Source organism: Manihot esculenta, chromosome 9, assembly GCF_001659605.2.
Source record: "Manihot esculenta cultivar AM560-2 chromosome 9, M.esculenta_v8, whole genome shotgun sequence".
Taxonomy (NCBI): domain Eukaryota; kingdom Viridiplantae; phylum Streptophyta; class Magnoliopsida; order Malpighiales; family Euphorbiaceae; genus Manihot; species Manihot esculenta.
The window spans coordinates 27,777,107-27,799,453 of NC_035169.2; the positions used below are offsets into that span (position 1 = coordinate 27,777,107).

The following is a 22,347-nucleotide window of genomic DNA, read 5'->3' on the forward strand; positions in this document are numbered from 1 at the left end:
AGGGAGCAGTGAAGCAGAAGGTGGCACAGCCCTCAGATTCTAAGACTCTAAGTTCAGGAAAATTTGATCCCTCTTCTCTAAGCGCAGCGGCCTGATAGAGCATATTTTAGTCCACATTCTCATTATGTTCTTAATATTTATTTACATATTTTTTGCCTAATTTTGTGGTTTTAATCATGTTTTGCAGATATTAGGTGCAAAGGAACATTCTGGAGAAAATGCTCTTAAAACTGCCAAAAAGTGCCAAGTATGGAAAGTGCCAAAGAAGGAAAGCATTTTGAAATTCAAATCTCCAAGATTCATATTCAAATTTTGAATTTCAAGATCCATCTTATTAAGGAAGCCAAATCCAAATATCACATGTTTCCCCTTTCATGCCATGCACATTCAAAATTCAAATTTGCAAAGGAGGCTCCACCTTCCTTATTAGTGCATGGGCGGCAAGGAGAATGTGAATGCAAGTCTTGGGCACCTTGGGCAGCAACTTGAAGACACTATGGCAGCAAGCAAAGACCAAAGAGCCCACTCCTTGCAATTGAAGACAAGCCCCATGTTTTTCCCTTCACACATGTGCATAGATGGCACACCTTGGACCAAGGGTATTTTGGGCAGCCTTTAAAAGATATATGGGCAGCCAAGAAACCCTAGGCAGCCTCTCAAGACATATTTAAAGGCTTCAAGAAGTCCAAAGGAGGCAGATTGCAACTCCCCCATTCGGCCAAGCAAGGACCGGCGCTCCACCTCTCCTCTCCACCATTCGGTTCATCCTCTCCATCTTCTCTTATTGGTTTTGATTTTTGTTTCAGCTATGAGTAGCTGAAACCTTTTATTCTAGTTGAAGATTGGTTGAAACTAAGGTTGTTTTAAGGGTTGTGAGATCTGAACATAAACTATTTGTCTTTGATTTGTTCAATATTCATATAATTGTGTGTTTGAATCTAAGATTGCTTTGTTATTTTGATCAAATTGGCCACTTGATTCTTTATTGCAAGGTAATTGATTATTAGTTTGGATAATTTTTAGTCCGTAATTGCTAGAATTATTCAATCATAAGAACACTTGGTGTAACAACCAAGAAATTGTATGATCTAACAACATCTCATGCGTTTGAGTAGTTAGGATTGGATCTCTCTCTTTCTTCATGCAATTGACAATCGTTTTTATGCCTAAGGCCCAAGGACATTCCTTGGAAATTTGTTGATTAGTAATTGATTAGAGGACGTTCCCTAATTGATTTAATCATAAGGAGAGACATGGTGGTGAGAAGCGTCTTCCATCTCCATAACCAATCTATTGAATCAATCAAGAGAACATAAGTTTCAATGATCAATCCAAACAACCAAAGTGGATCCATCTCTTCAACTAGACCTTTCTCATATTGAATTTCCCTTTATTTTAATTACTTGCTGATTTAATTGCTTTCAATAGTTGTTTAGACAAATCAATTTTAAACCCCCCTTTTACTTTTATCGCACTTTATCTTTGTTCCGCTTTCAGTTACTTGCTCTCAATTGTGCTTTCAGTTAATTCTCTTGGTCTTATTGAGAAAAATAGATAAGTTTACAATTCTCTGTGGATTCGATCCTTTACCACTATATGCAGTATTAATATTGTTGATAACCGGAAAGGTTATTTTTGACCATATTCGACAACTGCGAGTCAAAAGTTGGCGCCGTTGCCGGAGAATTGTTATAACTTGTTTATTTTTCTTTCATGACCAGATCTGAACGTAGGGATACTCTGCCTTACGATCCAGAGATTGAATGCACTCTTAGAAGATTAGGAAAGCAAGCAGTTGAAGAGCCATCTTGCGCAGAACCTTCTGTCGCACATTCGGCCACCGAAACTATCAACATTCGGCTGCCGAACCTTTCCTTGTCCAGCCACCGAACTTCACACCAATGGATGAACCTCACGCACAACATGCTGGACATGCTGTCCATGATCAAATAATTCAAGAAAATCCAGCCATGAGAGCTCCAATGCTAAGAGAAAGAACCATGAGAGAATTGGCAATGCCTGCAGGTGATCAAGCACCTCTTTGCATCACCTATCCACCTCTGACAGTTCCCTTTGAACTGAAAACAGGTTTGATTCATCTTCTCCCTAAATTTTGAGGTTTGCAAAATGAAAATCCACACAAGCACTTGAAATAGTTCAGTATTGTCTGTTCAACCATGAGACCTCAAGGTATATCTGAATATCATGTTAAGTGAAGAGCTTTTCCTTTTTCATTAGATGACTATGCTAAGGATTGGTTATTTTATTTGCCTCCTGGATCTATCACTTCTTGGGAAGATATGGTTAAAACTTTTTTAGACAAATACTTCCCAACGTCTAAGTCAATTGGCATAATAAGAGAAATCACTAGCATAAGACAGAAACCAACTTAGGATTTATATGATTATTGGGAAAGGTTTGAAAGACTATGTACAGGTTTTCCACAACATGATATGTCAGACAAGTCCCTCATACAGTTCTTCTATGGAGGATTGCTACCTTCAGAAAGGAAGTTCATCAATGTAGCTTGTGGAGGATCCATTTTGGACAAGACACATAGGGAGATGAGAGAGTTGATCTCTACACTTGTAGCCTCATCTAGGCAATATGAAGAAGAAAAGCAACTGCATAGAGGAGTCAATGAGGTAAGTTCACCTTCTATTTCTGAACTGACATCTGTTATGAAAAATTTTGCCATAGGATTGGTTCAACAGATTCAAGCAGCCCAGCCACCTAGGCCATGTGGTAATTATGCATATGTGGGACACCCAACTGATCAATGTCCTACTCTTCAAGAAGACAACCAGCAAGTTAATGCCATTGGAGGATACAATAACCAGCCCAAACATGATCCATATTCCAATACATACAATCCAGGCTGGAGAGACCATCCAAATTTCAGCTACGGAAGGGCCAACAATAATTAGAACTATCCAAACTATAATAGGAATCAGGCCCAACCAGCACCTTTAAGTTCCAATCAGCACCTTGAATGAATGATAGAGACACTTACAAACTCTGTGCAAACTCTCCAACAATAAGTGGGACAGCTAATGAGCAAATCTGAATCCCAAGGTAAGCTTCCTTCCCAAACTGAAACTAATCCAAGACAGAATGTTAGTGCCATCACCTTGAGAAGTGGGAAAGAGCTTCAAAATGCTAGCTATGAGCAAGAGAAGCAAGTTGCACAGGGGCCTGTGCAAACTGAGACCACCCCTGTGCAAACTGAGACAACTCCTACGCAACACTCACCTGAGCCAGCCAGCCGAACCCCACCTGAAGCCATTTATGCGCAGAAGACTAATCAAAAGGTAAACTTTCATATTCCACCTCCTTTTCCAAAAAGATGTGAAAGAACACAAAAAGAAAAGAAAGAAAAGGAGATCCTTGAGACTTTCAGAAAGGTGAAAATCAACATACCTCTGCTAGATGCTGTCAAGCAGATTCCCAGGCACGCAAAATTTCTGAAAGAGTTTGTACCAATAGAAGAAAGCTTGCTGAGAGAGAGAAAGTAAGTGTAGGTGAAGTTGTTACAGCTGTTATTAAAAGAGAACTCCCTACTAAGTGCAAAGACAAAGGTATGTTTGCTATTTCTTGCAAGATTGGGAATGTTGGAATTAAGAAAGCTATGTGTGATCTTGGTGCATCTATAAATGTTATGCTTCTCTCCATCTATAAATCTCTGAATGCATGTGCACTAAAAGACATAAGAGTTGTGATTCAGTTAGCTGATAGATCTGTGGTATATCCCATAGGTGTTTTAGAAGATGTGTTAGTTCAAGTAGATGAACTAGTCTTTCCTGCAGATTTTTATGTTATTGATACTAAGGAAGATAGTTGCAATACTAGTTCTGATATCCTTCTTGGACGTCCTTTCTTGAGTACTGCTAGGACTAAGATTGATGTACATGATGGTACTCTCACCATGGAGTTTGAAGGGGAAGTCATTAAATTTAATGTCTATGATGCTATGAAATATCCACATGATATGTGCCCTGTTTATGGTCTTGATATTGTTGACTGCTTGAGCCAGGAAATTTTTGATCAAAATCAAGATGATATTCTTAACAGTGATTTATGCAGAGATACTGATCATGTACAGATAGAGAGCCAGAAAGAACCAAAACTGAAAAAGGCAGTCTGTAGCATCCAACAGGTAGTTTGCAGCCAAGCACAGAAAGGAGAAACCTCCGCAGCACCTCCACAGAAGGATGCACAGAAGGAGGCATATGAATCCAAGCCGCCGAACCTCACCACCTGATAGAGCATATTTTAGTCCATATTTTCATGATCTAATTGATGTTTATTTGCACCTATTCTACCTAATTTTGTGGTTTTAATCATGTTTTGCAAATATTAGGTGTGAAGAAACAAATTGGAGAAAATGCTCTTAAAAATGCCTAAAAGTGCCCAAATTCAGCAACCTTCGGAAGCCCTTTCGGAAGCCAAAATCCAGTCACCTTCGGCGGCACTTTCGGCGGCTGAAAGAGGACTCCAGAGACAAAAGTCGACCACCTTCGGCCGCCGAACCTTGCATCCAGAGCTGAAAGTCCAGCCTCCGAAACTCATTTTAGGCGGCCGAATCTCCCTCCCAATGCACACTTTCCTTATTCAAGAAGCCATATCCCAAGTTGCCATATTTGAGGAGCCAAACAAGGGAAGTATTTTGAGATCCAAATCTTCAAGATTCATATTCAAATATTGGATTTCAAGATCAAGCTATTTAAGGAAGCCAAATCCAAAGATCACATGTTTCCCACTTAATTTCATGCACATTCAAAATTCAAAAGGAGGTTCCACCTTCCTTATTAGTGCATGGGCAGCCTCTTAACTCTTTAGGAAACATCTTGAAGACCTTGGTCAGCAATTAAAAAAACCAAAGAGCCCCCACTTGCCTCCCATCACATGCATCTCGTTTTTTCCTTCACCCATGCACAAAGAAGGCACATATGGGACCAAGGGCACTTTGGACAGCCTCTAAAAGACTGATGGACTGCTACCAAACCCTAAGGAGCCTCTCAAGATCTATTTAAAGGCTTCAAGAAGACAAGAAGACAGATTTGGTTCCACCACTTCTCCAAGAATCGGCAGCCTCTCCAAGGCTTTCTGTAATACCCGGCTAGACTCCGGTATCGGAATTCCTACCGTCCGGTGGAATCTCGGATGTCGGAGACCTCTAGAAGGGGTAAAACCATGTTTTCATAAAATATTTTAATGTGTTTTATGGTTTTAAGCAAGTTGAAATTTGAGTTTTTTCATGAAAATGATCTTGAAGGAAAACCCAGGTTCGGCCGCCGAACCTCAAGTTCGGCCGCAGAACATGCATGCATTTCGGGTGTGCCTTAGGCCCCCGAAGGCATAAGTGACGGAAGTCCAGGTTCGGCCGCCGAACCTCAAGTTCGGCCGCCGAACCTCAAGTTCGGCCGCCGAACATGGCATGCATACGGAGGCACATTCGGCCCCCGAACATGGCCTGGCCAGCCACTATAAAAGGGTCCCTTAGCCGAAAACGGGTGAGTTTTCTCCCCATCGTCGGCCAAGGTGAGTTCCTCGCCCTCCCTCACCGATCTTGAGTCCTTTCCTTCAAACCTTTCAAGATTTTCATTTGTTTTAACTTTGTTTTGAAGATTTTGAGCATTTGAGCAAGTTTTGGAGCTTTGAGGTTCAAGAACTCAAATCTCTCCCAACTCCAAGTTTGATCGCCTCTACTCTCGATCTTCAAGAGGTAAGAGTCGATCTCTAGCTTACATTATGTTTTAAACAAGTTTTATGCAAGTTTATAGGGGTAGAATGCATGTTTAGGTTATAGTTGTGTTTATGGGTTTTTGATGTGATTTTGATCAATGTGGCTTGTAAATGTGTGTTTGATGTGTTGTAGATGGGGTTTTAGATAGTTGATGCCCCTAGGAGATTGTATGCTTGTGTATGAGTGTTGTAGAATAGGTTTGTGTATGTTGGGATGAGATGGGAGGCATAAATGCATAAGGGAGCTGAGTTTCTGCCATTCTGAGAGAAACCAGGTTCGACAGCCGAAGGAACTTTCGGCCGCCGAACGTGCTTGTGGAGGCAGCCTTCGGCTGCCGAAGCTTGTCCTCGAAAGGAGACTTTCGTCTCTGTCTGGCACTTTCGGCCGCCGAAGGTGCCGTCGAACATGCATGAGTTTCGTCTCTGGAGGGACTTTCAGCCACCGAACCTGCCGCCGAAAGTGCCCTGTCCAGCCTTCCTTTGCATGTTCTTGCATGGATGTTTTGAGGTGTTTTAGAGGGTTTTTAGGGGATGTTTTCAGAGTCATATTATAGTATGTTGATCCCTCATTTGAGTCCACCTGTGTAGGTTCAGACCCGAGGAACCGAGGACCTCAGCAGTGAGTCAGCTGCTTCAGTTAGTGTCAGAGCTAGCCAGAGGTGAGTGGGATAAACTCTTATCTTTTAATAAATAAAAGTTTTAGCATAAATCATGCATCACGAATGCCATGCGATAATTTAGGGTGTTTGCATTAGAAATCACGAATATGTTGCATTGCATAATATGTTGTTGATGTGGATGAATGTTGAATGATCCATTAGCCCTCATATGTTATGATGTGATGATATGATATGGAAGTCCAGATGTGGCCTGCACTACGCCCCTGGCACTACGTAAGAGAAAGTCCGGACGTGGCCTGCACTACGCCCCCGGCACCATGGACTATGTATGTTATGCTATGTTTAAGAGAAAGACCAGATGTGGCCTGCACTACGCCCCTGGCATGATTGGAATATGTAGAGGGCTAAATTGTAATACCCGGCTAGTTCAGGCATCGGAATTCCTACCGTTCGGTGGAGTTTCGGATGTCGGAGTGTTCTAGAAGGGTATAACATGGGTAAAACAATGTGTTAACAAAGGTTTTAAAGTGTATTTTACGTGTTTTCATGGTTTTGAAAGGAAAAGGACTTGAGTTTTGAAGAGAAAAGGCCAAGGAGAGTTTTGCCAGGTTCGGCCGCCGAAGTGAAGTTCGGCCGCCGAAAGTGCTTGAGGTTTGGCTTCCGAAAGAAAAGTTCGGCCGCCGAACATTGCATGGTTTCGCATGCAGGTTAGGCTGCCGAAGGTGAGGCGGTTGGCCACCTATAAAATGCTCATTGACCGGAAATTTGGGGAGTTCTCTCTCTCTTTTCTGGCCTAGGTGAGTTCATGCTCTCCTTTGGTGATTTTGTTGATGTTTCTTCAAATCTTTCAAGGTTTTCATGAGTTTTGGCTTTGTTTTGAAGAGTTTTGGATTTTAAGCAAGGTTTTGGAGCTTAGAGCTTTTAAAGCTTGGATCTCCATATTTTGAAGCTAGGATCACATCAACTCTAGTTCTTCAAGAGGTAAGTGTTGATCCTCATGTTTTATGATGTTTTAAGTAAGTTTTGTAAAGGTTTTATGGGTAGAAAAGCATGATTTGGTTAAGGGTGGTTTTTGGTGTTTATATGTGCAAGTGTGCTATTTGATGTTGTGTGTTGTAGTTTAAGGTTGTTTTAGGCTCTTTTATGCATGTTTATGGATTTATGCCTGGTTTTAAGAGGGTGTATGCATGTTAAGAGGGTTAGGAAGGCTTAGGGAGGCTTGTAGGTGCTTGAATCTGGGTTCTGGAAGAACTCAGGTTCGGCCGCCGAAAGGAGTTTCGGCCGCCGAACCCCTTGAGGAGGTGGTTTCGGCTGCCGAAGGCTGCTTTCGGAAGCTGGACTTTCGGATCTGTCATGTACATTCGACCGCCGAAGGTGCCGCCGAACCTACCCGAGTTTCGTCTCTGGAGGAGACTTTCGGCCGCCGAAAGTGCCGCCGAAGGTGCCCTGTTTTGCCTTCCTTTGCATGTTTTTTCATGCATGTCTATGATGTTTTAGGGGGTTTTTGGGGAGATGTTTTAGGACTATGCTAGAGTTGTTTGGCACCTCATGTGAGTCCACCTGTGTAGGATCGGACCAGTGGTGAGGAGTTTAACTCCAGTGTTAGCGTGGACCCAGAGTTAGCCGAGCAGAGGCTTCAGGTGAGTGGAACTGACTATGCATGTTTTTAAAGTAATGTTTTAAAGATAATGGATGTATGAGCATGAGACATGCATCATGAAAGCCATGTGATATTAGGTTGTATTGCATTAGAGATCACGAATATGTTGCATTGCATTGCATATTTATTGTTGATGGGATGGACCAAGGCGCTCCCAGTAGCCCGCGAATCTGCTATGCCTAGATAAGACCTGTGAGAGCTCCATAGAAGGGAGTCGGGCACTAGAGCATGTAAGTGACCTTGTGAGCTCCTCAGGGGGCCGGACACCGGCAGAGGGAATCCTGGGATCATGTCCAATCTGAATTGTGTATTGTTGTGCTGTGACGCATTCCATGAAAGCATGCTATGTATGAATGAATTGTTTTTATGGTTCCTACTCACTGGGCTTTATAGCTCACCCCCCTCCCACATCACTTAGTTTTGCAGGACCAGAGCTCAGTTAGAGTGAGCCATGGGATAAACAGAGTCTAAGCATGGATTGCTATGTTTGATGTAATAGTATAGTGTGGGTTATGTTTGGATGACATGTATATGTATGAGAGAATCTTGAGGTGTATGTTATGTAAGTTGATGTAAGATTAAAAAGATGTTATGTTTGTTTTGTATGCTTGTATAGTATAGTTGTGGACATGATATATATATATATGGACATGATGTAAAAATGATGTTTAATGAAATGATAAAAAGGATTTGATGACATATGGAAATAATGTAATGAGTTTGAGGATATATGATGTTATAGATTTTCTGATAAGGTTATGAATGATATGAGTATATGGAAAGAGATAGAATAAAGTTGAGAATGTATGTGCGAAGGTTTAGAGTTGTGCTTTGCCAAAGGTTGGCTAGTCCCTTTGTCTTACATGATCAAAAGCTTTTATGATAAATGTTTTCATCTTTGTATGAAATGTTTTTATATGTTTTATGTTAACCAAGCTTATATGTTTATGTACCCCAAAAGGGCGGGTAGTGGGAAGAGAGGGTTTCATTCCCTTGACTCACAGAAGGAGACCGTGAGGGGTTGACGCTGGGCGTAACTCTAAGAACGGTTAGATAAGCTTGGTAATTCGGAGGGAAAACATGTTTTTCAGTTACAGTTTCTATGAATAGTCGATCATGTATGGGATTAGACCAGGTGAGAGAGGGTATGTTTAGGCTTGCTACGGGTCTAGGCGGCCTTAAGCCGATCTGGATCCTAGCGCCGAACAGTTTGGAGCCGTTAAGGAGGGTACCAATTTCTGGGCTGTTACATAAATGGTGACAAGTTCATCCTTGATGTGATTAGTTATGATGTGACGCATTTCATGATAGCATGTGTTTTAAATGTTTTAATATTCTGCTCACTGGGCTCTTGTAGCTCACCCCTCTCCCAAATTCCCCAGGTTTGCAGGTGCAGGGTAGACCAGGAGGTCAACAAGAGTATTGAAGTCGTTTGTATGTAATAGATAGAATGTGGACATGATAAAATGAAAAGTTATGTATAGTTATGTAATGTAATGGTATTGAGGATTAGAGGTTGTGCTTAACCCATGTGTAGAGTATCCGTTTTTAATGCATGATCCTAGATCTTTTATAATGTTTATGTAAACCAACTCAACATATGTTGTAATTGCCATTGAGGTATTGTTGAGATCCCACAGAGGGATCAATGTTATGTTAATGTTTATGCACAGGTTGAGTTTGGTTGATGTATATGGAAAGAAAAGTTTTAATTTTTATGTATGTTGTCGATCATGTATGGGATTATACAGGTTTACAGGTTATAAGTCAGGCTTGGTACGGGTCCCGACGGCCTTAAGCCGATCTGGATCCTAGCGCCGGTAGCGGTCCGATTTCCGGGTCGTTACACTTTCTCTCCACCTTAGGTCTTCATCTTCTTCCTTCTTTTCTTTTATTTTCTGTTTTGGTTCAGCCATGAGTGGCTGAAACCCTTCTTTCTAGTTGAATTTTGGTTGAAACTAAGGTTGTTTAAAGGGATGTGAGATCTGAACAGAAAGTGTTTGCTTTTGATTTATTCAATATTCATGCAATTGTGCTTAATTCCAAGATTGCTTTGTTGTTTTGATCAAATTGGCCACTTGATTCTTAATTGCAAAGTTAATTGATTGTTGGATTGGATATTTGTTAGTCCGTAATTGCTGGAAATATTCTGTCCATAGAACACTTGGTGTAAAAACTAAGGAATTGCATGATCTAGCAACATCTTATGCGTTTGAGTAGCTAGGGTTTGGATCTTTCTTGTTCTTCATGCAATTGGCAATTGTTTTGATGCCTATGGCCCAAGGACGTTTCTTGGCAATTTGTTGATTAGTAATTGATTAGAGGACGTTCCCTAATGAGTTTGTTCATAAGGAAAGACATGGTGGTGAGAAGCGTCTTCCACCCCCATAACCAACCTATTGAATCGATCAAGATAACCATGTTTCAATGATCAACCCAAACAACCAAAGTGGATCCATATCTTCAACTAGACATTTCTCTTATTGATTTCTCTCTTATTTTAGGTTACTTGCTGTTTTAATTGCTTTCATTAGTTGTTAATCAAATCAATCTCAAAACCCCCTTTTTACTTTCCTTGCACTTGTTTCTATTTCTCTTTGATTACTTGCTTTCAATTGTGTTCTCAATTAGATCTTTTGGTCTTGATTGAGAAGAATAAATAGGTAATCAATTCTCTGTGGATTCGATCCTTCACCACTATCTGCAGTTGTAAATTGTAGGTAACCAAGAAGGTTATTTTTGACCGGCTTCGACAACCGCTCCTGTCACCACCTTTCGGCCGCCGAACTCCACTGACTTTCGACCCCGAACCCCCTTAGCTTTCGACCGCCGAACTCTTCACCTCAGCTCCCATCGCAGACTGAGACACTATCAAGCGCAAGTCTTCATCCTCCAGACCAAGCAAGTTCTTCCAGTCCGCCTCTGCAGTCAGACCTTGCGCAGAAGGAGACTCCGAAAACCATTCTTGCGCAGACATCTTTGCAACACCTTTCAGAATCTGAAAAATGTGAGAATGGCCTCTTGGAATAGATCTTCCATGCTCAATCTGATGAGCCATGGTATGCAGATATGGTAAACTACTTGGCCACAGGTAACTTGCCCTCTGATATGCCTAAACACACAAGAGACAAAATAAAGAAAGATGCCAAGTACTATGTTTAGGATGAGTCATACTTGTGGAAGCATTGCACTGATCAAAGATAAGGAGATGTATTCCAGACCAAGAAATAGCTTATGTGCTTACCTTTTGTCATTCATATAGTTGTGGTGGACACTTTGGTCCAAGAAAGATTGCTCACAAGATACTTGAAAGTGGCCTATTTTGGCCCACTATTTTTCGAGATGCTTTTCTGTTTTGCAGATCATGTGCTAGGTGTCAACAGACTGGAAATCTGAGCAACAGAAATCAAACGCCACAGAACCCCATCATGGTCTGTGAGGTATTTGATGTGTGGGGCATAGACTTCATGGGCTCATTCCCACCATCCTTTGGATACACCTACATCATCCTTGCAGTGGATTATGTATCCAAGTGGGTGAAAGCTAGAGCAACCAAGACTAATGATGCAAAGGCAGTGGTTGACTTTATGAAGACCAACATCTTTGCTAGACATGCAGTACCAAAAGCAATCATCAGTGATAAAGGGACCCATTTTTGCAACAAGGTAGTGGAAAGCCTTCTTAGAAAGCACAATATGATCCATAGAACATCCACAGCCTACCACCCTTAAACAAATGGGCAAGCTGAAGTGTCCAACCGAGAGATCAAGGCCATCCTAGAAAAGACAGTCTCCTCCAACCGCAAGGATTGGAGTGCAAGATTAGAAGATGCTTTATGGGCCTACAGAACAACCTACAAGACTCCCATAGGTATGTCTCCTTACAGATTGGTCTATGGAAAAGCTTGTCACCTTCCGGTTGAGCTTGAACACAAGGCATATTGGGCTGTAAAGAGTTGCAACATGGACCTTAAGGAAGCTGGCCACCATTGCTAATTGCAATTACAAGAGCTAGAAGAGATAAGAAGAGATGCATATGAGACTTCTTGGAACTACAAAACAAAAACCAAGGCCTCCCATGACAGTCAGCTCTCAAGAAAACAATTTGAGGTTGGTGATAAAGTCCCACTCTTTGACTCTCATTTGAAACTGTTTCCAGGAAAGCTACGGTTTAGATGGATTGGACCATTCATTGCAGAGCATGTTTACCCCCATGGAGCTGTAAACATCAAAAGCATAAAGACTGGAAAGATCTTCAAGGTGAATGGACATCGACTGAAACCATATTATGAAGGATTCGCAGTGCAAGTAGTGGAAGAAATTCCACTACAACATTCATTTCAGTCAGCCTAAGTGGATCGCACCATGCACCTTACACCCCAGGGGGGTACTCAGTTTCCTCACCATGTACCTTACACCCCAGGGGGGTACTCAGTTTCCTTTGTTCTTTTATGTTTCTTATACATTGAGGACAATGCATGATTTAGATGTGGGGATGCATATCTCTCTTCTTCTTCTCCTCTTCTTCCTCCCCTTTTCCTTTCAGTTTTGTGCAAATTCCTCTTCTTCCTTTCAGTTTGCGTTAGGCTTGCAATTTTTTTTCTTTCAGTTTGCGTTAGACTTGTTTAGAATAGCCACAGTTAAAATTTTTTTAGTTTTTGCTTTCAATAACACACACAACCACAACAATCTTCTTATTGTTGATTTGCTCTACTCAAACTGATGAAGTATGTTGGATGAGTTTTTTTCTTTCCTTGACCCCATTGATGTGATGACTCTTTAAACTTATGTTGAATCAATTGCAGTGAGTTATATTCATGTTTAGAAATTGCCTTTTGAATTGAATCTTTGAGCTTGCTATGGTGAAAAATATACTGATGACCCTCATTAGAGAGAATAAATTGAAATGTGTGAATGAACTTAACATGACTCGTTTTAGCAATAGGTGTTGATTTACCCAAATCATTGAAAGAAAGAAAATTCAGCAAAGGCAAAGACCTCAAAAGCACAAATAAAAAACTGTTCCAATGGTCAAAAGACTATAAACAAAGCTAGTAGCCACTTGGACAGGTGACCAACTGAGTAACTAGGGGGGTATCACAATACATCACCTTCACGTCAAAAGGTTGGTGACTTCTCCAAGCAAGGAAAAAGTGCAAAAATCAAAAAGAACAATAAATAAATAAATAAATAAATAAAGCCTGAATAAAGTACTTCAAGGTAAGGGCAAGTCACTCTGAAAGCTAGAAAAAGTCTAAACAAAAATGTGCATGTATGGTTTCTCTTGAGGAAAATAAATCCTAGCCGTGGTAAGTAAAGGGAAACAAGGAAAGAAGGTAAGTTACCTCGATGCATATGTTCTTCATTGCAATGATTCAAAATATGTGTTTAGAGTAAGAGCTTAAGTGGAAATAAGGATCTAGAGTAAGAAAGCTTGTTTGACTATGTTTGTTTGCTTGAGGACAAGCAAAAGGCAAGGTGTGTGGGTATTTAATTTAGTCCACTTTCTCATTATGTTCTTAATGTTTACTTACATCTTTTCTGCCTAATTTTGTGATTTTAATCATGTTTTGCAGATATTAGGTGCAAAGGAACATTCTGGAGAAAATCCTCTTAAAACTGCCAAAAAGTGCCAAATATGGAAAGTGCCAAAGAAGGAAAGCATTTTGAAATTCAAATCTCCAAGATTCATATTCAAATTTTGAATTTCAAGATCCAGCTTATTAAGGAAGCCAAATCCAAAGATCACATGTTTCCCCTTTCATGCCATGCACATTCAAAATTCAAATTTGCAAAGGAGGCTCCACCTTCCTTATTAGTGCATGGGCGGCAAGGAGAATGTGAATGCAAGTCTTGGGCACCTTGGGCAGCAACTTGAAGACACTAGGGCAGCAAGCAAAGACCAAAGAGCCCACTCCTTGCAATTGAAGACAAGCCCCACGTTTTTCCCTTCACACATGTGCATAGATGGCACACTTTGGACCAAGGGTATTTTGGGTAGCCTCTGAAAGATACATGGACAGCCAAGAAACCCTAGACAGCCTCTCAAGACATATCTAAAGGCTTCAAGAAGGCCAAAGGAGGCAGATTGCAACTCCCCCATTCGGCCAAGCAAGAACCGACGCTCCACCTCTCCTTTCCACCATTCAGTTCATCCTCTCCATCTTCTCTTCTTGTTTTTGATTTTTGTTTCAGCCATGAGTGGCTGAAACCTTTTATTCTAGTTGAAGATTGGTTGAAACTAAGGTTATTTTATGGGTTGTGAGATCTGAATATAAACTATTTGTCTTTGATTTGTTCAATATTCATACAATTGTGTGCTTGAATATAAGATTGCTTTATTGTTTTGATCAAATTGGCCACTTGATTCTTTATTGCAAGGTAATTGATTGTTAGTTTGGATAATTTTTAGTCCGTAATTGCTGGAATTATTCAATCATAAGAACACTTGGTGTAACAACTAAGAAATTGTATGATCTAACAACATCTCATGCGTTTGAGTAGTTAGGATTGGATCTCTCTCTTTCGTCATGCAATTGACAATTGTTTTGATACCTAAGGCCCAAGGACGTTCCTTGACAATTTTTTGATTAATAATTGATTAGAGGATGTTCCCTAATTGATTTAATCATAAGGAGAGACATGGTGGTGAGAAGCGTCTTCCATCTCCATAACCAATCTATTGAATCAATCAAGAGAACATAAGTTTCAATGATCAATCCAAACAACCAAAGTGGATCCATCTCTTCAACTAGACCTTTCTCATATTGAATTTCCCTTTATTTTAATTACTTGCTGATTTAATTGCTTTCAATAGTTGTTTAGACAAATCAATCTCAAACCCCCCCTTTTACTTTTATCGCACTTTATCTTTGTTCCGCTTTCAGTTACTTGCTCTCAATTGTGCTTTCAGTTAATTCTCTTTGTCTTATTGAGGAAAATAGACAAGTTTAGAATTCTCTATGGATTCAATCCTTTACAACTATCTGCAGTATTAATATTGTTGATAACCGGAAATGTTATTTTTGACCGGCTTCGACAACCGCGATCATAGCCTCTGGTAGTAAAAAGTGGAGCAAAGCCAAGCCCAAGAAGAATAAGTTTTGGAGCCGTTTGAAGTCTGGTCTGGGTTTAGGTGGTGGCTCGAGCTCTGGTTTAGACAGTTCGGGATGCATGAGGTGTGGAAAGCCACACAAGGGGGTTTGTCAGTTTGGGACCACAGCCTGCTTCAGATATGGGCAGGAGGGGCACATGTCTCGTGAATGTCCCAATGCAGCTTTGATGGAACTGTCCCAGCAAACAACTTCTGGCAGTGTGGCCCAGCCAGTAGCTCCAGCCATGTCTCGGGGCAGAGGGCGAGGTAGAGGGAGAGGGACAGCCTTTTCTTCAGCAGGTTCCCATGGGGAAGGTCCATCAGCTCCAGCTCGGATCTTCACTATGACTCAGCAAGAGGCTAACACATCGAACACGGTGGTGTCAGGTAATCTCACTATTGGATGTTCTGATGTGTATGCTCTTATGGACCCTAGTGCTTCTCATTCTTTTGTTGCTGCGAGAGCCGTAGATAGGATGGGTTTGATAGCTTTTGGGTTAGAGTGTCCCCTTTGGGTCAATGGGCCCAAGTGTGATCCATCTGCCGGTTCAGTCTAGTTTTTATAGAGGGTAGATGGCTTCCAACTGACTTTGTGGTTCTAGACTTGACTGATTTTGACGTCATTCTAGGGATGGATTGGCTATCTACTCATGGTGCTACCTTGGACTACAGAGACAAGGTAGTCAGGTTCAGAGATCAGGATGGGCCAGAGGTTGTCTTCAGGGAAGACAAGAGAGGTATGCCTAGAGGTTTGATATCAGCCCTGCAGGCTCGTAGGTTGCTCAGGAGGAGTTGTCAAGGGTTTATTGCTCATGTTAGAGAGCTTAACAGTCAGGTTAGGGAACCAGCCTCGGTGCCTGTAGTCAGAGAGTTCCTAGATGTTTTCCCAGATGAGCTACTAGGTTTACCACCTGGTAGGGAGATAGAGTTTGAAATTGAAGTAATGCCTGGAACCAGACCAATCTCTATTCCTCCTTGTAGGATGGCACCTGCAGAGTTGAAAGAGTTGAAAGAGCAACTGTAAGAGTTGGTAGATAAGGGTTTCATCCGACCTAGTACCTCACCTTGGGGTGCTCCAGTGTTGTTTGTGAAAAAGAAGGATGGATCCCTAAGACTTTGTATCGACTACAGGCAATTGAACAAAGTCACTACCAAGAACAAGTATCCGTTACCTAGGATCGACGATCTTTTTGACCAGCTAGCAGGAGCCGGTTGTTTTTCCTAGATGGATATGAGATTCAGGTACCATCAGTTGAGGGTCAGAGAAGAGGATGTGTCGAAGATAGCTTTCAGGATCAGATATGGGCACTATGAGTTCCTAGTAATGCCGTTCGGGTTGACTAATGTCTCTGCAACATTCATGGACCTCATAAACAGAGTTTTTAGTCAGTTTTTGAATCACTTTGTTATTGTCTTCATTGATGATATCTTAGTGTATTCCAGAAACGCAGAGGAGCATGCCCATCATCTAAGGATCGTGTTGTAGACCCTGAGGGAACACGGCTTGTATGCCAAGTTCTCTAAATGTGAGTTCTGGTTGAGGAGCATCTCTTTCTTGGAGCATGTGATGTCAGAAAAAGGAATTGAAGTAGACCCCAAGAAAGTAGAAGTTGTAGCTAACTGGTCCAGACCCACTACAGTGACCGAGATTAAAAGCTTTTTGGGTTTGGCTGGTTACTACAGGAGATTTGTCCAGGATTTATCAAAAATTGCTACTCCTATGACCAGGTTGACCAAGAAGAATCAGAAGTTTGTCTGGATGGATCAATGTGAAGAGAGTTTTGAGGAGCTGAAGAGAAGGTTGACATCAGCACCGGTGTTAGCTCTGCCTACAAGTGATGAGGACTTCACAATGTTTTGTGATGCATCCCAAGTGGGACTAGGTTGTGTCTTAATGCAGAATGAAAGGGTAATTGCTTATGCTTCTAGGCAGTTGAAGAAGCATGAGTTGAATTATCCTACACATGATCTAGAGATGGCAGCAATTATTTTTGCACTCAAGATGTGGAGACATTACCTGTGTGGGGTAAAATGTGAGATCTTTACAGATCATAAAAGTTTGCAGTACATCTTGAGTTAGAAGGAGTTGAATTTGAGGCAGAGGAGATGGGTAGAACTGCTTAGTGACTATGATTGCAAAATTCAGTACCATCCGGGTAAGGCAAATGTTGTGGCAGATGCTCTTAGTCAGAAATCACTTGGCAGTCTATCCCATATCTCAGCAGAGAGAAGATCGGTGGTGAGGGAATTCTACAAGCTTATTAATGAAGGGTTACAGCTAAAGTTGTCTGGTACGGATATGCTAGTGGTTCAGATGAGAGTGACACCTATATTCCTAGAGCAGGTGGCACAGAAACAGCACGAGGACCCCGAGTTGGTAAAGATAGTAAGGACTGTTCAGTCAGGCAAGAATAGGGAGTTTAGATTCGACAACAAGGGGATCATCCGTTATGAGAATACGTTATGTGTACCAGATGATGTAAGTCTGAAGGGAGACATTGTGAGGGAAGCTCATAATGTCAGGTACAGTGTTCACCCTGAAGCCACCAAAATGTATCAGGATCTGAAAAGAGTTTATTAGTGGCCCGCTATGAAGAGGGAAGTGGCGCAGTTTGTGTCAGCTTGTGAGGTATGTCAGAGGGTGAAGCTGGAACATCAGAAGCCGGCTGGAATGCTTAACCCACTACCGATTCCAGAGTGGAAATGGGAAAATGTGGCAATGGATTTTGTGGTGGGGCTACCAATAATGTCCAACAGACTAGACTCCATATGGGTAGTAGTGGACAGATTGACCAAATCTGCTCACTTTATTCCGGTTAGGAGTGGCTACTCTATGGACAAATTGGCACAGGTGTATGTTGACGAAGTTGTCAGGCTGTATAGGGCTCCCGTTTCAATAGTGTCAAATAGGGGACCCCAGTTCACCTCCAGGTTTTGCCAGAGTCTGCAGAATGCTATAGGCACAAGGTTGGATTTTAGCACTGCTTTCCATCCTCAGACTGACGGACAGTCAGAAAGGACCATCCAGACTATTGAAGACATGCTCAGAATGTGTGTGCTAGATTTTGGCGGTTCTTGGAGGCAACATCTACCCTTAGTAGAGTTTGCCTACAATAACAGCTATCATGCAAGCATAGAGATGGCTCCTTATGAAGCTTTATATGGGAAGAAGTGCATGTCACCTGTTTGCTAGGAAGAAGTAGGAGAGCGGGCCTTAGCAGGGCCTTAGTTGGTTGAGATCACCAGCAGGGTGGTGCCCATTATCAGAGAGAGGATCAGAACTGCTGTGAGTCAGAAAAAGAGCTATGCAGATGTTCGCAGGAAGCATGTTGAGTTTCAGGAGGGAGATATGGTGTTGCTTAAGGTGTCTCCTATGAAAGGGGTGATTCATTTCGGGAAGAAAGGTAAGCTAGCTCCACGATACATCAGACCCTTCGAGATCTTGCAGAAGGTTTGGAATGTATCGTACAAGTTAGATTTACCTACTTCCGAGGAGAGGATCCATCTGGTTTTGCACGTTTCTATGTTAAGAAAGTTCATGTCAGATTCGAGGAAGGTTCTTAATGAGCCAGATGTAGAGATCCTAGCATATCTCACCTATGTTGAGCAGCCAGTGCAGATCCTAGACACACAGATCATAAAGCTAAGGAACAAGGAAATTACGATGGTGAAAGTTCTTTGGAATCACCACAACATGGAGGAGTGCACATGGGAGACCCGAGAATCAATGCTCCAGCAATACCCCTATCTCTTTTAAGGTAAGTTTTTTTTTCTGTTTTATGTGCTTCCTTGATGTTATGTTTATGCTTTTTTTTGTTTGTGGAACATTCGGAGACGAATGTTCTTAAGGGGGGAAGAATGTAACACCTGGCTAAGCTCCAGCATTGAAATTCGAACCTTCCAGCGAAATCTCCGTTGGAATCTGGAATCTCGACGTTGGATACCCTTAGAAGGGTGAAAATAAGAGTTTTCATAAAATGTTTTTATGAGTTTTTAAGTTTTTAAGAAAGAAAAGAAATTGAATTTTTGAAGAAAAATACCTTGGAAGGAAAGCCCAAGTTCGGTCGCTGAACATGGTGCAGTTGCGGGAGCTATTTTGGCCCCCGAAGGTGGTCTGGCCAGCCACCTATAAAAGGCCCCTTGTCCGAAAATGGGTGAGTTTTCTCTCTCCATTTTCAGGCAAAGGTGAGTTCTTGCCCTTCCATTGTTGATTTTGTGTTTTTCCTTCAAATCCTTTAATATATTCATGAGTTTTCTCTTGTTTTGAAGATTTTAAGGAAAAATCGAAGTTTTAGGGCTTGGAGATCGTTTTCTCTCTCCTTCAAGTTTGGGTAGCTAATACCCTTAGATCTCCAAGAGGTAAGCCTACATTCTAGTTTCTCTTGTGTTTTTAAAAAAGTTTTAAAGAGTATTAAGGGTTTTAATGCATGTTATGGGTAGATCTAGAATATTAGGGTTTATGTTAGCTTTATGTAAAATGTGTGGTTTGTGTTGATGTTATTGGGGTTTTAGGCTAGTTTTTTGCGCCTATGTTTGATGTATGAGTTTATGCATGTTTAGAAATAGTTGGTTGGGCGTTTTGAGAGGCTTTAGATGGCTTTGTGCATGAGGCGAATCGGGTTCTACCATTCTAGAGAATCCAGGTTCGGCCGCTGAACCTGCCTGCGGAGGCAGCCTTTGGCCGCCTAACTCACCCCGAAAGTTTGGACTTTCGGATCTGTGGGGGAGTTTAGGCTGCCGAATGTGCCCCCGAAGGTTAGTGACTTTCGACTCTGTGAAGCACTTTCGGCCGCTGAACCTGCCCCCGAAAGTGCCTGACTTTTGGATCTGTAGGGGCCTTCGACCGCCGAACCTGCCTCTGAAAGTCCCCTGTCCAGCCTTCCTTTGCTTGTTTTCTATGTATGTTTTATGATGTTTTAGGGGGTTTTTGGGGAGATGTTTAGATTATGTTTGGTCCCTCATGTGCGTCCATCTGTGTAGGATCGGACTAGGGAGACCGTAGAGGCCAGCAGTGAGTCAGCTGCTTCATTGTTAGTCAAGCGTCAGCCAGAGGTGAGTAGAACTGAACTTTATGTTTTAAAGTATTAAGCTTTTGAGCATGTTCATGCATCACGAATGCCATGTTATGTATTAGGATGTTTGCATTAGAAATTCATGAATATGATGCATTGCATATATTACTGTTGATGTGGATGGATATTGGATGACCCACTAGCCCTCGATATGATATGATATGATATGATAGGAAGTTCAGGTCAAGGCCCATTCTACGCCCCTGGCACGATGTAAGAGAAAGTCCAGGTCGAGGCCCATTCTACGCCCCTGGCACAGTTGGATATGTTATGTTATGTTAAAGAGGAAGTCCTGAGGAGCTCCGTCGAGGGCCGGGCATTTATTGGATATGTAGAGGGTTACTGGTGACAAGTCCATCTTGATGTGATTTGTTTGTATTGTGATGCATTCCATATGAGCATATGTTTTATTAAATTGATTTTACTGTTCTGCTCACTAGGCTCTTGTAGCTTACTCCTTTCCCCTAACCCTCAGGTTTGCAGGGTCAGAGATAGCACGGGGAGTCAGCTTAGTGGCTGGTATAGTTGATGTAATAGATTAGTAGTGGACATGTAATGTATTGATGGAATAGAATTCTGCTATTGCCCTATTCATAGTTTGTAATCCCTTTTAACATGATCAATATGCAAAAAGTTTTATTTATGATGTATATGAGTTATGTTTGAACCAAGTGAGGCATGTATGTTAACCATACTGGAATATTTGATGAGGGCTCTAGTGTGGGTTTTTATGTTTTCAGTTTATATTACATGCACAGGTTGATGCTTGATTTCATGGATGTTCAAAGTTTTTATGAAAATGTATGATCATGTATGGGATTTTATCAGGTACACAGGATGTATAGTAGGCTTACTACGGGTCCTAGTGGCCTTAAGTCGATATGGATCCTAGCGCCGGTAGCGGTCCAGTTTTCAGATCGTTACATTATATATTTGGCATTAAGCAATTTTTTTAGAACCTCTGTATTTGGAAACGTAAAATGTTCTAAGCTAAAAATAGATTCCCAAAATGTACCATGTGTTATATCATCCATATCTCATGTTGTGGTTATGATGACGTGGAGATAATTTCTCATGTAATTCTTAAAGCTAAAGATTATTTGTTGGAGAAAGACTTAAATAGGTTGATTTTTTTCACTTTTGATGTTTTAGTAAGATAATAAAGGATTGAAGAATAAAAAGAGAAAAATTATGTCTAGACTCTGAATTCTGAAATTAAAGGAGTCATAGGCATAATGAAAGATACAAAGAAATAAGGAACAAAGTCTTGCTTAAACTCTAAGTCTCAGATGCACTATGTTTTGGGCATAACATATCTAACGAAAGAAATCAGAGTCTAATTCCATATTTGACACACAATTTGATAATCCTTATCCACAAAAACATATCAAACTCAATTGTTTTAGGAAAAATAAAGCACAAAATGTAAGTGAAATCATGGATATACCTAAATACACTTTTCCATCAAATTTTGGTTACTTGTATTTAGGCTAAACTAGGATTGTTAGTACTATATAAAGATGCTATTTTGGTATACAACATCATCTTTTACTCTTGATTAATTTTGGGACGCTGAAAACATTTTTCTTATTGCATTTGAACCATGAACATATGTAGCTAAATTCTCTTTTTAGTTGAAGGATAATTGAAGTTTTAGTTCATTTAGTTGTGAGATCTAATTGGTTTTATTATTTTCTTAATGTTTCTTAGTATTTATATTGTTTTTGTACCTATTATTTATTATTGTTCTATTAATTGTAGCATTAAGGTGTCATTGCTCAATTAATAGGATAATATATTATTATTCAAGGTGATTAAATTCATAATTATTTTAGTTTAATATGAAATTAGTGGTGAATTAGTTTAAGTAAAGCCTTCCTAAGGAACAAAATAATCAGACTAAAATGAATCGAGCTTTTGTGTTATTAGTTAGAATCAGGTTCTTCTAATTCCTAATGTAGTAATTGGATTAAATTATAGTAACATCTCCTACTACTTTTTAAAAGCTAAAGCTAGTTAACGAACATCTCTTAGCTAGTTTAAAAATTAAGATTGAGTGACTAAAGCTTCTTCGACATCTATAACTATTTTATCTATAAATAATTAGAAATTATTTTTGCATATATGATCAACCAATAAGACTAAAACTGAGATTAAA

The 22,347-nt window shown here is 40.8% G+C and overlaps 1 protein-coding gene across 1 annotated transcript in view; it reads right to left on the reverse strand.

Annotated features, from left to right (window-relative positions):
• LOC110623279 (exopolygalacturonase) overlaps positions 1 to 11,083 on the reverse strand; it is a 92,327-nt gene extending 81,244 nt beyond the window's left edge. The window contains exon 1 of the mRNA XM_021768200.2: positions 10,868 to 11,083. Within this exon, the coding sequence (XP_021623892.2) occupies positions 10,868 to 11,083 (216 nt within the window). The remainder of the gene's footprint in view (positions 1 to 10,867) is intronic.
• Positions 11,084 to 22,347: the final 11,264 nt, after the last annotated feature.